The 15,124-nt window shown below is 44.9% G+C and overlaps 4 protein-coding genes across 4 annotated transcripts; 1 reads left to right on the top strand and 3 right to left on the bottom strand.

Moving 5' to 3' along the window:
• Nucleotides 1-394: 394 nt before the first annotated feature.
• Nucleotides 395-1,027, bottom strand: LOC310806074 (histone H1-like; the record flags this gene model as incomplete). The annotated part of the gene is made up of 1 exon (XM_083672030.1): nucleotides 395-1,027. The coding sequence occupies one exon, from the start codon at nucleotides 1,025-1,027 to the stop codon at nucleotides 395-397; it is 633 nt and encodes a 210-aa protein (XP_083528156.1).
• A 1,924-nt stretch (nucleotides 1,028-2,951) lies between these two features.
• LOC310806083 (histone H2B-like) lies at nucleotides 2,952-3,352 on the bottom strand. Its single transcript, XM_083672039.1, has one exon. The coding sequence runs from the start codon at nucleotides 3,349-3,351 to the stop codon at nucleotides 2,977-2,979; it is 375 nt and encodes a 124-aa protein (XP_083528165.1). The 5' UTR covers nucleotide 3,352; the 3' UTR covers nucleotides 2,952-2,976.
• A 2,334-nt stretch (nucleotides 3,353-5,686) lies between these two features.
• Nucleotides 5,687-6,061, bottom strand: LOC310806086 (histone H2B-like; the record flags this gene model as incomplete). The annotated part of the gene is made up of 1 exon (XM_083672042.1): nucleotides 5,687-6,061. One exon carries the CDS (start codon nucleotides 6,059-6,061, stop codon nucleotides 5,687-5,689), a length of 375 nt encoding a protein of 124 aa, XP_083528168.1.
• A 4,146-nt stretch (nucleotides 6,062-10,207) lies between these two features.
• Nucleotides 10,208-10,519, top strand: LOC310806089 (histone H4; the record flags this gene model as incomplete). Its single annotated transcript, XM_083672045.1, has 1 exon — nucleotides 10,208-10,519. The coding sequence occupies one exon, from the start codon at nucleotides 10,208-10,210 to the stop codon at nucleotides 10,517-10,519; it is 312 nt and encodes a 103-aa protein (XP_083528171.1).
• Nucleotides 10,520-15,124: the final 4,605 nt, after the last annotated feature.

Below are 15,124 nucleotides of genomic sequence, written 5' to 3'. Positions count from 1 at the left end.
TGTATGTTGATATTAAAAGCAATTTTGTTGTCTCGTGGAATACCCCCACTCATCCTTGCCCCTCTCTCTCCCGCAGACAGAGACCTACCGAGTAAGACATTATATAGTGTGGGTAAAAGTGTATGTTAAACTAGGCAGTTGTTAAATCCCTCATAACGGCCATTTATTCATCTTTAGTAAACCTGTTATTATCATGGTGTGTGTATAGTGGTTAAGACTGGGAATGTGTTTTCTACCGTGCATATGATAATAAACACTTTGAATCTTGAATGGTGTGAATTGGAAGTTTCTTTCTGTCGACATGGATGGAAATGCATTTTTTTATGGAAAGGTGGGTGGCTCTTAAAAGAGCCTTTTTGTGGTACAAGTGTCGACATGAACACTGTCTGGAAGTTTACTTCTTCTTTGGGGCAGCCTTCTTTGCCTTGGCTGCCTTGGGCTTGGCTGCTTTGGGCTTCGCTACCTTGGCGGCCTTTTTGGGGCTCTTGGCCGGAGCCTTCTTAACAGGTGCGGGCTTCTTGACCTTCTTGGGGCTCTTGGTGGCCTTCTTAGCGGCGGCGGGTTTCTTTGCCTTCTTGGGAGACTTCTTAGCGGCGACGGCGGGCTTCTTGGCAACTGCCTTCTTGGGCTTCTTGGCTGCGGCGGGCTTCTTTGTGACCGCCTTCTTGGGTTTCGGGGCGGCGGCTTTTTTCGCCGGCTTCTTGACTGCCTCGACGGCCTTCTTGTTGAGCTTGAAAGAACCGGAGGCACCGGTGCCCTTGGTCTGGAGCAGAGTGCCCTTGGTGACGAGGTTCTTGACGGCGATCTTGACGCGGGAGTTGTTCTTTTCTACGTCGTAGCCACCGGCCGCCAGCCTCTTCTTCAGCGCAGCTAGGGACACACCGCTCCTCTCATTGGATGCGGACACAGCCTTGACGATGAGATCTCCGACGCTGGGTCCAGCTTTCTTGGGCCTGGCTGCTGCCTTCTTCTTGGGTGCCTTGGCCGGCGAAGCGGCGGCGGCGGGGGCTGGTGCGACTTCTGCCATGTCTGTGTAAAAAGTCTCGTTTGTTCCGGTATACACAAAGTCTACAAAATAAGTCTGCGACGACGCTCTGTGATAATGAAGCTTAACACAGATGGGGGCTGGCCTTAAACGCGACATGAGAACCATGCAGACTCAACCATCCCTGTTCTGCAATCTTGGCTGCCAAAATACTCTGGCGCCTGTGTTTTCTCCTCGCCAATAACGGGCAAAAAGTCACCGATGGAGCCGAGTTGAGGTCCAAATTCGAACGGAACAGCGAGCAGACTTGCCTCCGTTCAGAATAAAGTTGTGTGGGCCGCGAAGGCCTCGTGTATGTTGTTGTGATTCGCTCAAAACCCCACCGTTCAACCGTCGGAGGGAACGATGCGCATAGCTTTTCCTGTGCTATTTGTCTCCTAAAGTGGCTAAAAGTGCATACGATTGCGACCAGCACTCGTTGTCCAGGTAGCCAGATTGTTTGGCTGGGAGTTAAAAGGTTGAGGGTTCCCTGATGTGGTACAGGGTGTTTTAAATGTGAGCTCTTTTGGGGGGCGTAAAACACAATCGCCTGGATGGGGCTGGGAGCTTGTCCCTAGATGGTGATGGTGTCTCTCGTCTCATATCATAATGTCATATTATACCAGCATTGTCATCACTCCCCCTGACACGATAATCCTTTGATTTGTGGTCTGTGACTTGTGTCATCACTCTTGAAGATAGACTTCCAAATGTTTGCATTGTGTTCATGCTGAATATGAAATTACTGACGGTGAAGACGACGATAACATCATCAGCCTATTGATGACTATTATTACTTGAAGAGTTGCATCATCATTCTCTCGCAAAAAAAAACTTTTCTCATGTAAACTTTCCACTCTCTCAAATGGTGTCCTTGCCTTCATATTCATCTAGACAGGACAGTCGAAAGCCTAGGCTATGGTTGGTGCATGTTTAATGTAAGGAACAAAAACAGGCAGCGACAGGACAGTCTACTGTGAGGATGCCTCATTTACATTACATTTACAGGAGAAAGACTTGTACAGGGGGGTAGTGGGGGTGAAGAGGTCTCGGCGTTAGGGTTAGTATAGGGGGGTTAGTGAGGGTGAAGCGATCTTTAGGAGGGGCAGTTAAGATGTAGCTTGAAGAGGTGGGTTTTAAATCTACGGCGGAAGATCGGAAGTGACTCTGCAGTCCTGACCGTTGTGGGAAGCTCATTCCACCAGCGAGGCGCCAGGACAGTGAAAAACCGTGATCGATTAGCTCGGCCACTGCATCCACGTAGAGGCGGCAGTGCCAGGCGGGCAGCCGAGGTGGACGAGCGGAGTGATCTTGCAGGGATTTGGGGGCTAACCATTGCTTGCAAGTAGGGAGGGCCTGTTCCCTTTGCCGCCCGGTAGGCAAGCACCAGGGTCTTGAATTTGATGCGAGCTGCTACGGGAGCCAGTGGAGGGTGCGGAGGAGGGGCATGACATGGGAGAATTTGGGGAGATTGAACACCAGACGAGCGGCAGCGTTCTGGATGACCTGCAGAGGCCTGATGGAGGAGGCAGGGAGTCCGGCCAGTACTCGATTATTCGTACGTGCTCATCAGGTATCAAGTTAAACAAAAACAAAACACCATTTTCCCGAGAAATTGGCCATGCGTGTGCAGTGGTCACTCGTGTTTATTATATTCAGAGGGAGCCGTTTATTAGAGACAACTAGTGACTACACCACTCCAACAGTCGAACGACACAACGGCAGAGGGAAGAAACAACCAAAGAAGGCACGTTCAGACCGCGCTTAAAAAAAAAGTAACGTCTGGAGTCATTGAAGATTCATTAAACATACACCCAATCAGTACACTATATGAGATCAACTTCATTCTAGGACGCGAGCTCAACTCGCTATGGAATTGCTTTTATTGATAGGGTGGGTGGCTCTTAAAAGAGCCTTTGGGGGGTTAGATAAACAGGTGAAAAACACACTGTTTACTTGGAGCTGGTGTACTTGGTCACGGCCTTGGTGCCCTCGGACACGGCGTGCTTGGCCAGCTCACCGGGGAGCAGCAGACGCACGGCGGTCTGGATCTCCCTGGAGGTGATGGTAGAACGCTTGTTGTAGTGAGCCAGGCGAGAGGACTCGCCGGCGATGCGCTCGAAGATGTCGTTGACGAAGGAATTCATGATTCCCATGGCCTTGGAGGAGATGCCGGTGTCGGGGTGGACCTGCTTCAGGACCTTGTACACGTAGATGGCGTAGCTCTCCTTCCTGGACTTTCTGCGCTTCTTGCCGCCTTTTCCGGTGGTCTTAGTGACGGCTTTCTTTGAGCCCTTTTTGGGCGCAGACTTTGCAGGCTCAGGCATGATGACGATGGCTCGTTGCTTCTCAGAAACGAATGAAGTGGCAGCGAATGCCCACCCGCTATATAAAGGCGTGGCTATGCAAATTGAGCGGCTCATGACACACGATTCCAAGCTCGAGCCTGGCTCTGGCGCTTAATGAACAGACGCGTGCATCAGCGACAAATAGTTTATCTGCGCACGCGCGGATTCAAAATAAATGAATACGCCAAGAAGAAGGAGATGGAGAATGATAATCGTTTTCATCCTTTGAAAAACAACATCAACCAATGAACGTTTATAAATTAGAAGTCATTTCGGTAACTCGTATTTGTATGCATGTTTGGCTCCTATGTTATACATAGTAAATAGTAAACGAGACAATTCGTTGTAAAAAGCAATGCATATACCTTTAGGTGTTGTTAAGAGTATTCAGCTCAATTATTTGATTCTCTTGGAAATGTGTTCTCCATTGATTCTTCTCATCAAGAACTCTGTGATAATCCCATCTCCTTAGAGGAAATAAGAGAGTCTTGATTGATCACCTAAAAGTTAACAAATCCCCTGGGGTTGATGGTGCCAGATTTCTCCAAAGCTTTTCCCAAAGAATTGGCTTGTTTTCTATTGGAAGTGTACTCAGAGAGTATAGCTAACAAGAAAAACAAGTTCAACTTTGTGCGCTTGCAACGTCTTATTTTGGTTGTAGAACAAAGTTAAAGATGATTTGGTTAGTTGCTGTATGCTTGGTTGGTTGGTTAGATAGTTGAATTGACAGATTGATAGATGAGAGAAGGTTTGATAGATTGATAGATAGACAGATAAAGTTACATAGATGAGGAAAAGATCTATAAGAGGTTTAGGGATAGATAGATAGATAGATAGATAGATAGATAGATAGATAGATAGATAGATAGATAGATGATAGCAGATAAAGTTAAAGTTGGTTGGTTGGTAGGCTGTGTTAAATTTAGACTGATAGGAGACTCAGAATTGGGTTTTGGTCATGAATTGTATGAGAGTCTGTCTCTGTACCTCAGAATTCACAGGTGGCGATCTGTTAGGAGACATGCTCATCAGGCCAACCATTTGGAACTGTATTTGTAACATCCTGTGATGACTGGGTGATAGATCAAAGGATAAGACACTACAAGAGCTGAGGGAAAACCCAGCTGGACAAGAGTGTGGACTTGCTCTGCTGCCTAATACACCAAGTACCAAAAGATATGGGTATGGGTCACGCATTAATTGGGACACATGTACCTGTTTTTGAGAGCAGTCTCTTGATGCGGGGGGATGCGAAGATCAGCTCACAAAAGTACGATGTTGCGAAGGACACTGATGGCACAGTCTCACAGTTGGGTATGCCCATCTCACAAGTAGTGAAAACACATTAAAACCCACCACTGTACGAAAGCCATAAGCCAGGGAGCTGTCACTGTACTTTTTTAGACCGGTGGTTCAGGTTCGGCCTCGGTTGTCTCCGCATATCTTCTACTTAGGCCCGTAACAAATCTGTCTGTCTTCAATTCTATAAATACCAACTGTCAACTGGGTACAAGCTGAGAGAACGAAGGAGTGTGAGGCGTTACCCTGGCAACTAAATAGTGCCTTATGCAAAACGTGCTTTTTAATAGAGACGTTTAATTAATATGAATTATATCTGTGTTTATTTTAGTAGCTTGATTTCATCTGATTTGACATGTTTGAAAAAGTTGTTCTTGTATATGTGGCTGAAGGTTATTCAACATATAATTGTATAACAAACATCTAATGAGCAGGGGTTATGCACTGCATCCCTGGCCTCTTGGTACTCAGTTTGGGAAACACCGCGCTTTGTAGAGTCCACTTTATAATATATATATAGATATATATAAATATGCCATTTAGCTGACACTTTTATCCAAAGCGACTTACATTGCAGTGAGTACATACATTAGAGTATATATGGTCCCAGCGGGAATCAAACCCACAACGTTGTTAACGCGTTGTTAACGCCATGCTCTACCAACTGAGCCAGAGGACCACCACTTCATGTCTACAATGAGGGAGCCGTTTATTTCAGAGACAAACACACCACTCGAATGAGAAAGGCTGTTCCAAAATGCGTTCCTGCACTGACTAGAGAGCAAGAACGCATTTTAAAACACATCCAAAAACAAAAGGGGAACAAAAAAGGCGGGCTAAATCTCCGGCTGGAATCACTGAAGATTGTAACGTCAAGTAATTAAAACACTGATACTATATACCGCCCACTTCTCTGTATCACGCTAGTTCAACTCGCTATGGAATTGCTTTTATGATAGGGTGGGTGGCTCTTAAAAGAGCCTTTGGGGGTTAGAGAAACAGGTGGAAAAACAGTTTACTTGGAGCTGGTGTACTTGGTCACGGCCTTGGTGCCCTCGGACACGGCGTGCTTGGCCAGCTCACCGGGGAGCAGGAGACGCACGGCGGTCTGGATCTCCCTGGAGGTGATGGTAGAACGCTTGTTGTAATGGGCCAGGCGAGAGGACTCGCCGGCGATGCGCTCGAAGATGTCGTTGACGAAGGAATTCATGATTCCCATGGCCTTGGAGGAGATGCCGGTGTCGGGGTGGACCTGCTTCAGAACCTTGTAGACGTAGATGGCGTAGCTTTCCTTCCTGGACTTTCTGCGCTTCTTTCCGGTTTTGGTTGCGGTCTTGGTGACGGCTTTCTTGGAACCCTTCTTGGGCGCTGACTTCGCTGGCTCAGGCATAATGACGATAGCTCGTAATTTCTCAAATACGAATGAAGATGCAGTGAGAGAACACCGGTGATATAAAGGGGCAGCTATGCAAATTAAGCGGCTCTTGACACACAATTCCAAAGCCAGAGCCTGGCTCTGGACTAATACATTATCTGCGCAAGCGCGGGCTCTTCGCGTCTACTCCCCCCACCCCTTTCTTTGCTCTGCTTTTTCATTCGGCTGTCCGTTTGCCTTGTTTCCTCTGGCCATATACGTTATGGCACCCGTAGAAAATGAAAACAGAAATTAATACGTCAAGAAGAAGAAGAAGATTGAGAATGATAATACGATAAGGAAGGATACAAATAAAACACCAAGTACCTCATATTCCAATACTATTATAAGGCCTGCGCGTCCTCTAGAACCGCCAGAAATTGTCCTTTTGTGACGGTACATTGCAAGGACATGCATTATTACAATGACTGTTAGAATAGTTTAGGACTTAAAAATCTAATGAGCAAAAATTCTGCACGGCACCGCTGGCCTGTTGTCACGGCACCATGGCACCCAGTTTGGTTTTAGTTGGTCATGTGACCACTTGTGTAGAGTCCGCTTTGTCCAGTCCATAACCGTCCGAAGTTGTACTGGGGAATTAATGTATGTCTTCATTCTTAACCCGTCCAGTCCTTTCTCTATCCTTCAGCGTTGTATTCCAATTATTAATTCTTGCAGTTGGTTGGATTTATCTATGAATGGATAGATGAAAGAAAGGATGGAAAGATGAGAGAGGGAAGGTATAGATAGATCAATAATCAAGAGGTTAATCAATATGGGTTAGCCAAGAGAGTGCATTGTTGTGTAATGATTCTAAGAATGTGTTCTACAGGTATCCTGCTGTTTTTATTCAAAACTTGTGAAAGTTCCATAGCAGTTGCAGTAACAATGGGACTCTCAAAATATTGGCCTAAATCAACATACCATCATGTTAAAAGATAGGGGGTTTTGAGTTACAACAAGCTGAATAGTCAGTACATTTTGTGTGTGTGTGTGTGTGTGTGTGTGTGTGTGTGTGTGTGTGTGTGTGTGTGTGTGTGTGTGTGTGTGTGTGTGTGTGTGTGTGTGTGAATAGCTTAAAAGGTGTAAGAGTGGCAATGGTTCAAAAATTGCATCTTTTGGTTTCCATAGACCTCCATCTTAAAGTGCACTGTAATTGTACTGTAATTGTAACCCATGTTATTTGGGAGTTCTGGGAGCTACAGCGTTAATATGTTACCTTCTAGGCAAATGTGTTGTGCATGCTATAGAGACTTACTAAGTAGACACAGAGATGCATTCCCTGCTCATATCGTGACAATGTTTTTGATAAACTTTTCATAGGTAAGAATTACTTTTGTGGGATTTTTTGCATTGCCTTGTTAGCCCTCAGGATATCATATATCCATTGATAAAGGGGTGTCAATGTGTTTGATTAAATGTTCTACGGTTATTAGTTAGTATGTGAGTCATGCTAGCTTTTGTGGTCCCTAGCTTCGCAGGACCTAGTTTGTACAGCAAGCTAAAGTCAATGCAAAGTTGTGTTCATGCAGTATTTTCCCACATAAATGAAACTCGGTTTCATATATATCATTTGTGTTAATTCATCACTTGAACAGTATCGAAACACACAGTATTGTGTTCTAGGTTATGCAAATGAGTTGTGCACGCTGTATAGACTTACTCCATAGACACAGAGATGTATTCCAGGCTTATATCTTGGTAATGTTCTTGATAAACTTTTCATAGTTGCTGTGGTTCTGCCAACCTGCTGCCACTAGAGGGAGCTGATGTCATCCATCACTCGTCTACTAGTCTACGACTCGGAGGAGGCCTGCATTCAGCACGTTATCTGTTCTTGCCATTGAACTAAAGACTAAACACAAGCACGAGAACTGTGCTCATCCCAATCACAGGGGCCCTGGGAGGTATTCCATGTGCACACATTTTACTTTCTTTGTTTTGTTTTGTTTTTACAGTATCGGTACTGAAGGGTTCTATTGTTGTTTTCCCATTTTGATGTGAATATGTCAAATTCTTCCCTGTTTTATCCAGTAAATGAACAATTTATTTGGTTGTTGTGTTGAGTTGGAGAACATGCAGCCCTTTCAAGAACATCATTCAACACTTCATTAACATATTTGAAGGATTACACGATCATTTAAGAATGTGTTCTGCAGGTCTCCTGTTGGTTTTATTTAAGAGTCCTGAAGGAGTTGTTGCCACATTTTACAGTTGAAATGGTGTGAATAGCTTAAAAGGTGTAAGAGTGGCAGTGGCTAAAAAAATGCATCTTTTGGTTTCCTTAGACCTCCATGTTAAAAAGTGCACTTTCAAGTTTGTATAGAGTAAACATTTGAATAGGTATCAAAACCAAAAGTCATAGCAACGCAAGTTAGACCTCTCTGCACGTTTTAATGTTGGATTGGTGTGAAGGGCTTATAAGTTGTTTCTGAAGCAAGCCCACTAATTATAATGATGTGTTCCAGTATCTTTGGATATGTGCCAACAAAGGATTAAATCTAAAATTGCTGCTTTTATTAACAAACTTCTAGCACACACAAAGCAATATGTACAATAGAAAATGTGAGTAATACATTTGAATATTGACAAGTAAGCCGCAGTTATTATTGGAAAAATAGCCTAGAAAATGTCAATGTCAAAATTGATGGGTAATTGGCCTATACATACTGTATGCCGTTCAAAATGTTATTTGCTTTTGAACTTTTGACCAGATGAAAAACCCTGACATGCATCGTTCCTTCAAGCGAAAAAAGCCAGAGCAGAATGGGAGTCCATCCAGGTTGTGGATCCTATGATGCCCTTTGCACACGACCCTCCAGCTACCTCCTCCCATTTTGTCCAGTGGATTTAACAATGAATTGGGTATTTACAAAATAGTTTGTCGCTTTCTGTATTATTTTTTATGTCTTCTACTGTGATTTCTATTTCTATCTGTGAACCAAAGAAATGAATCAAAGAAATAAACAATGAACCAAAGAAACACACATACTGTAAAATTACATCTTGACAATATGCTGTTTATAGTTTTCATGCAAAAGATGTTCCAAAATCGTGGCATAGCATTTCCATGCAATTTAGATGACTCTTTTGTGATTGCATCGAATGCTATGCCACAAATACGGAGCACCAAGGTTCACTGTAGAATGGTGAGCACATCCTTGGATGAGGGAATCTGGAGGAAGTCATTCTGGACATGCTTGTGTACACAAGTAGGCTATAATATCTAAATAAAGTAACACCAGTCATATTAAAGATTGTGACGTAGCCTCTGTTTGTATTGGTCAGCTATGGTGCTGTAAGACACCTCTGTAAAATGTTTCACAGTGGTGAATGATGGAGTGAGGTGATGAACCAGAGACCGAGTGTAGCACAGTGGGCTTGGGAGGGGTGGTAGCAGTGTTGGTGAGAGGTAGAGAGAAAGAGCTGCTTATGTCATCAACCTTCTTTTCAGAGTAGATGACAAAGTTATCTGCAGACAGGGAGGAGGGAGGAGAAGGAGGAGGGGGAGGAGGTGGGTTGAGGAGTGAGGTAACTGTTTCCTTGGGTCAGAGACAGAGGATTGAATTTTGGAATGGTAGTAAGAATATTTAGCAGCTGATGTAGAGGAGGTGTAGTTGAGAAGGAGAGAGAGGTTTTAGGTCATCAGGGAGGCTGGTTTAACTCTATTTCCTCTCAGCTGCCTGGAGCCCTAATCTACAAACTTAAACCCAAGTGAGAGGCAATAATTCCTCTCTGCACTTTCTGATAGTTCATGCTTCATGGATGATTTGCATCCATGTGGGGCAGGGGGAAGTTACCCATTGTCACTGGTCTGAGATCAGTTTAGTCTTTTTCCCACTAAGGGTAAAGCTTAGATTTTGGTACGGGTAAATTGACCCTAGTTCTGAGCTTAAGCCAACCATCAGTCATCTGAGTCAGTGCAGTGCAAATTGAGGGTCATTCCCGATATGGATACTGAAAGTCAGTAGCTCCTCCCTCTACAACAACCCCCGGCACAAAAGGAGGCAGGCCACAGCGCGCTCCTCCTGTAAAGGCTGGTCTCAATCACGTCCTCGTAGCTTAGATAAATTCACTCCATAGGCTCATCAAAGCCATTCTTTCACTGTTCTAAACGCAAACATGTCTGGCAGAGGAAAAGGAGGAAAGGGACTCGGCAAAGGAGGCGCCAAGCGTCATCGTAAAGTTCTTCGCGATAACATCCAGGGAATCACGAAGCCCGCTATTCGCCGCCTGGCTCGCCGTGGCGGTGTTAAGCGTATTTCTGGTCTGATTTACGAGGAGACCCGCGGTGTGTTGAAGGTTTTCCTGGAGAACGTGATTCGTGACGCCGTTACCTACACCGAGCATGCTAAGAGGAAGACTGTTACCGCCATGGACGTTGTCTACGCTCTGAAGCGCCAGGGACGCACCCTGTACGGTTTCGGCGGTTAAACCATTCAGAAACACAACCACCCACCAAAAAAGAAAAAGGCTCTTTTAAGAGCCACCCATATCAACACAAGAGAGTTGATTCCATTTATAGCACGTTAGTCAGGCTGCTACACTGCCAATAGGTTTAACTTGCACGGAAAATGAACGTATACAGTCAAATCAATGTTCCTACATGTAATTGTATCGTCTGGATATTCCAACGGCTAGGAATGACGATCCAACATGTGACTAGAATAGAAAATCGTTACTGCGATTATAATACGCGGTGGTGCAGGGTGAACTAGTTGCCTTTTTTTCGATTGCGCACACATCCACAGTCCTAAACTGATGTATTGGCTATTCTGACCGTGATTATTCTAACGCATGCCCATGCAAAGTACCGTCCCAAAAGGGGCAATTTCTGGCGAACGCGCAGGTCTTATTGGGAGTATGAGGGTCTGGTGTTCCATTGTGTCCTTTCTTATCGTATTGTTATTCTCAATCTTCCTCTTCTTGACGTGTTAATGTTCATTTGGTACGGGTGTATATCGCCATAAGAAACCAGGCAACCCGACAGGCGACAGTCGTCTGGTGTTCAATCTCCCCAAATTCTCCCACGTCACGCCCCTCCTCCGCACCCTCCACTGGCTCCCGAAAGCAGCTCGCATCAAATTCAAGACCCTGGTGCTTGCCTACCGGGCGGCAAAGGGAACAGCCCCTCTCTACTTGCAAGCAATGGTTAGCCCCCAAACCCCTGCAAGATCACTCCGCTCGTCCACCTCGCTTGGTACCGCCGCCTCTACGTGGATGCAGTGGCCGCGCTACTCGGTCACGGCTTTTCACTGTCCTGGCGCCCCGCTGGTGGAATGAGCTTCCCACTACTGTCAAGACTGCAGTCACTTCCGATCTTCCGCCGTAGATTGAAAACTCATCTCTTCAGGCTACATCTTAACAGTCCCTCCTAAAGACCGCTTCACTCTCACTACCCCCCCCCATACTAACCCCAACCCGCTACCCCCCCAGTACAAGTTCTCTCCTGCTAATAAAAAAATAAATTTACAAATAAATTACTTTGTCTTATGATGACTGTTGGATAGATGATTCACTTACTGAAACAAATGTATTGTTGTAAGTCGCTTTGGATAAATGCCATAAATGTAAATGTACTACTACTACTACTATTACTACTACTACTCCGACACTACTACTACTACTACTGATCTTAATACTACTACTACTGCTAATCCTACTATTACTACTACTACTAATCCTACTACTACTACTCCTACACTACTACTACTACTAATCCGACTACTACTACTACTACTTCTGCTACTACACTACTACTACTACTACTACTAATCCTACTTCTGCTACTACACTACTACTACTACTAATCCTACTACAACTACTGCTACTACTACTACTACTACTAATCCTACTACTACGACTACTACTAATCCTACTACTAATCCTACTACTACTACAACTACTACTACTACTACACTGTCATCAGTACTACTGTGACCAATAGTGTCATTGTGTTGTCCTTGTTTTGAATATGTAAGAAATATGGTCCCAGTTCAGACTAATACACCACATGGAATGTATTGCAATGGTACTGACAAACAGTGTGTCTGCCAGCTCCACCTCTGTGTGGTGTGTGTGTGTGTGTGTGTGTGTGTGTGTGTGTGTGTGTGTGTAAGATGAAGAGGGGTGAGGAGAGGAGTGTTGTGGTCACATGGAGCGTATCGAAGGAAGCACAATCTTAATCTAAAAACCAAACCACAGAACAGCAGCAACATCAGTGGGCAGGAGGAGCGAAAAACCAAAAGACCAAAAGGAAAACAGAGAAAACCAAACAGACACAGACAAAATATTGCACATGGACATTGTAACTTGTTTTCATCTTCTAGTAATACACAATAATATCATACCATATCATATGCTTGACCATGCAACGGATGAGCCCTCACTCTCTCTCAGGGAGGCCTCCCAGGCTTATCTACAAGATGTGTGTTCTGTACAGAGGGAAGGTCCAAGGTCACGGGCCTGTCTGGCTACGTCCTAGCCTAGCTCACACACCGCCATGATAGCGTGTCTTGTTGCGTAGCAGGGGAATCGGATGTGGATTCCATAAGCTGAGCAACAAGACAGTCCAGTAAAATCACCACAAATCAAACCAGAACGAAAATCAAAAACGTACATGATGACACACACACACACACACACACACACACACACACACACACACACATTCAGCTGCAAACCCACTAATGCATAATCCCATTCATACACACTGAAACATTCATTTGGAGTATGTGGTGCTACGCTAGGCTAACACTGTGGGCATATCATGTATCTACAGCGGGCAACCGTGGTTGGTCGGTTACTCTTGCAAGGCATCGGATCAACTGTACATGTCTGGACAACTCTAGGAAACAGTTTTAAACAGCATCATCACCTTCTAACAGGCTCCTCTTCTCTCCCTCCCTCTCTCTCTCTCTCCCCCTCCCTCTAACTCTCTCTCTCCACCGCCCTCTCTCTCTCTCTTGATACTGTGAACCAATCGATGTTTTTTACTTCTTTAATAATAATAATAACAATAATAATAATACAATCACTGGTTCCATCACTGGTTTGCATTCAAAAAACACAGCAGGTTAGGATAAACATTCTAGAACACTGAGAGAGACTTGGTTACAGGACAGCTTCAGAAATTACATCATCATTGTTATAATAATATCGTTATCATCATCTTCTTCTTCAGTGTCTTATAATACCCACTGAGGAGCTATTGACTGTATGATGTTTGACCTGGTGTAGGAGGAGATCGTACTGAAGCACCCCCTCCTCCTCCTCTCCTACTCCCTCCCCTTTCAAACACAAGCTGCTTGGTTCGGTCCACTGCTCTGATTGGTCTGAACCAGTCAATAGGGAGCACTATAGTACAGCATCGGGGCTTCCTATAGGGCCTCCACTTGATTGACGCTTGTTTGAACAAATAAAACATGCAGCGATTGAATGACCAGACACTTCCCCTATGACTGATGGGCACAGGGCTGGACATGGGCTGATGTGGCTTCTAGACTTGCTTCTAATGGTCGGCCCTGGTGTGTGTGTGTGTGTGTGTGTGTGTGTGTGTGTGTGTGTGTGTGTGTGTGTGTGTGTGTGTGTGTGTGTGTGTGTGCGTGTGTGTGTGTGTTCACATGTGTATGCATGCCTGTGTGCGTAAAGAATACATCTTTATGTTTTTTTGTATGTGTGCGTGTATATTAGTGTACATCTGTGTGTGTGTGTGTGTGTGTGTGTGTGTAGGACAGGGTCTCCTCTCCAAGTACAAGAACCCCTTGAACTCGTCCTGGTTGATCTGCTTGATGATGGCGTCTTCTACGGGCGTGAGCACCGGCTCCTCGCGGGTGAAGTCCTGGTCGAAGTTGTTCACATCCCTTTTGGTTTTCTGTTCAGGAGAGAAAGAGAGAGAGAGAGGGGGAGATAGAGAGAGCGAGCAGGAGGGTGTTATAACTAGTGTATTAATGTTTCAACATACTTAGGGCCTAGATTTAGTCCTCTGTACATGACCTGACCAGGAAAAACTCTGGGCCCCATGCCAGTGACCTGTTCATTCGTCTTAATCAATTTCATACTGAGCGAAACATTGCTTCTTTGTTCCCTTGATAGAGAAAGATAGTTCAGCAGGCTGAGTGATGTTGAAGAGGACAATAGAAGTCAATGTTCTATCATGTATAGTGTGTCTGATGAGTCAGAGTTACAATGTTCAGTGACTCCAATCGTTACATGGCGCAGGCTGAACGTGTGGGAGATTTAGCGCGGCTTTTTTCTTCTTTTTCCTCCTCTGCCTCGTTGTGTTTGTCTTTGTCATAAACGGCTCCCTCCATGAATACCATGAACACGAGTAAGTACACTGCACGCGCATTTTTTTTATACATAATGAGTTAAACGGTCTCAAACAGCATGCACATACGGGTACTCCAGTACTATCAATAAATTAGCCCACTGCCGATACATTACCAACAGCCCACTTCTCTGTCGATAAAATGCCTTCATATCATCCGGATGACATTAGGCTGGCCAATGCAGCCTAATCAAACAAGTCGCTGCCTGTCTTTCTGTCTCTCACTCCTCATCAAGAGCCTTAACACGATTCAGGTCGTCCAAGCCAAGGAGCGCCAGCACCCTGGTCCAAGAAGACCAACAGACACAACGAGCAGCGAGAGAGAACAGGAGTATCAGTGTTTATTGGAGTCGACGTTATATGTAGTATCAGTGTTTAATGACTCGATGTTACAATCTTCCATGACTCCAGTCGTTACGTTGTATCATGAACGCGCAGGAGATTTAGCGCGCCTCTCCCCCCCTACTCTTGTCTTTGTCTCATTCGACTGCTGGTGTAGTGTTGTCACAACTGATGTTTGTTTGTCTATGCAATGAACAGCTTCCTCTGTAAATAAAATGAACACGAGTAGGCCTAACTACACTATGCACACGCATGGCCAACTTCTGGGACACAAGTGGATTCTTTAAATGGATAAATAACGGTCTCATATCCAGCATGCACATACAGGGGGGGGTGGGTGGTGGGGTGGCTCTTTGTCCCTGGGCGCT

The sequence above is a fragment of the Argentina silus genome, assembly GCF_951799395.1.
Source record: "Argentina silus genome assembly, chromosome: 6".
NCBI lineage: Eukaryota > Metazoa > Chordata > Actinopteri > Argentiniformes > Argentinidae > Argentina > Argentina silus.
Note: the sequence above shows the minus strand (reverse complement) of the source record. Positions and strands in the feature narration are given on the sequence as shown.

Coding starts and splice junctions, on each gene's coding strand:
- LOC310806083 (XM_083672039.1), bottom strand. CDS start 3,351: ATGCCTGAGCCTGCAAAGTCTGCGCCCAAAAAGGGCTCAAAGAAAGCC.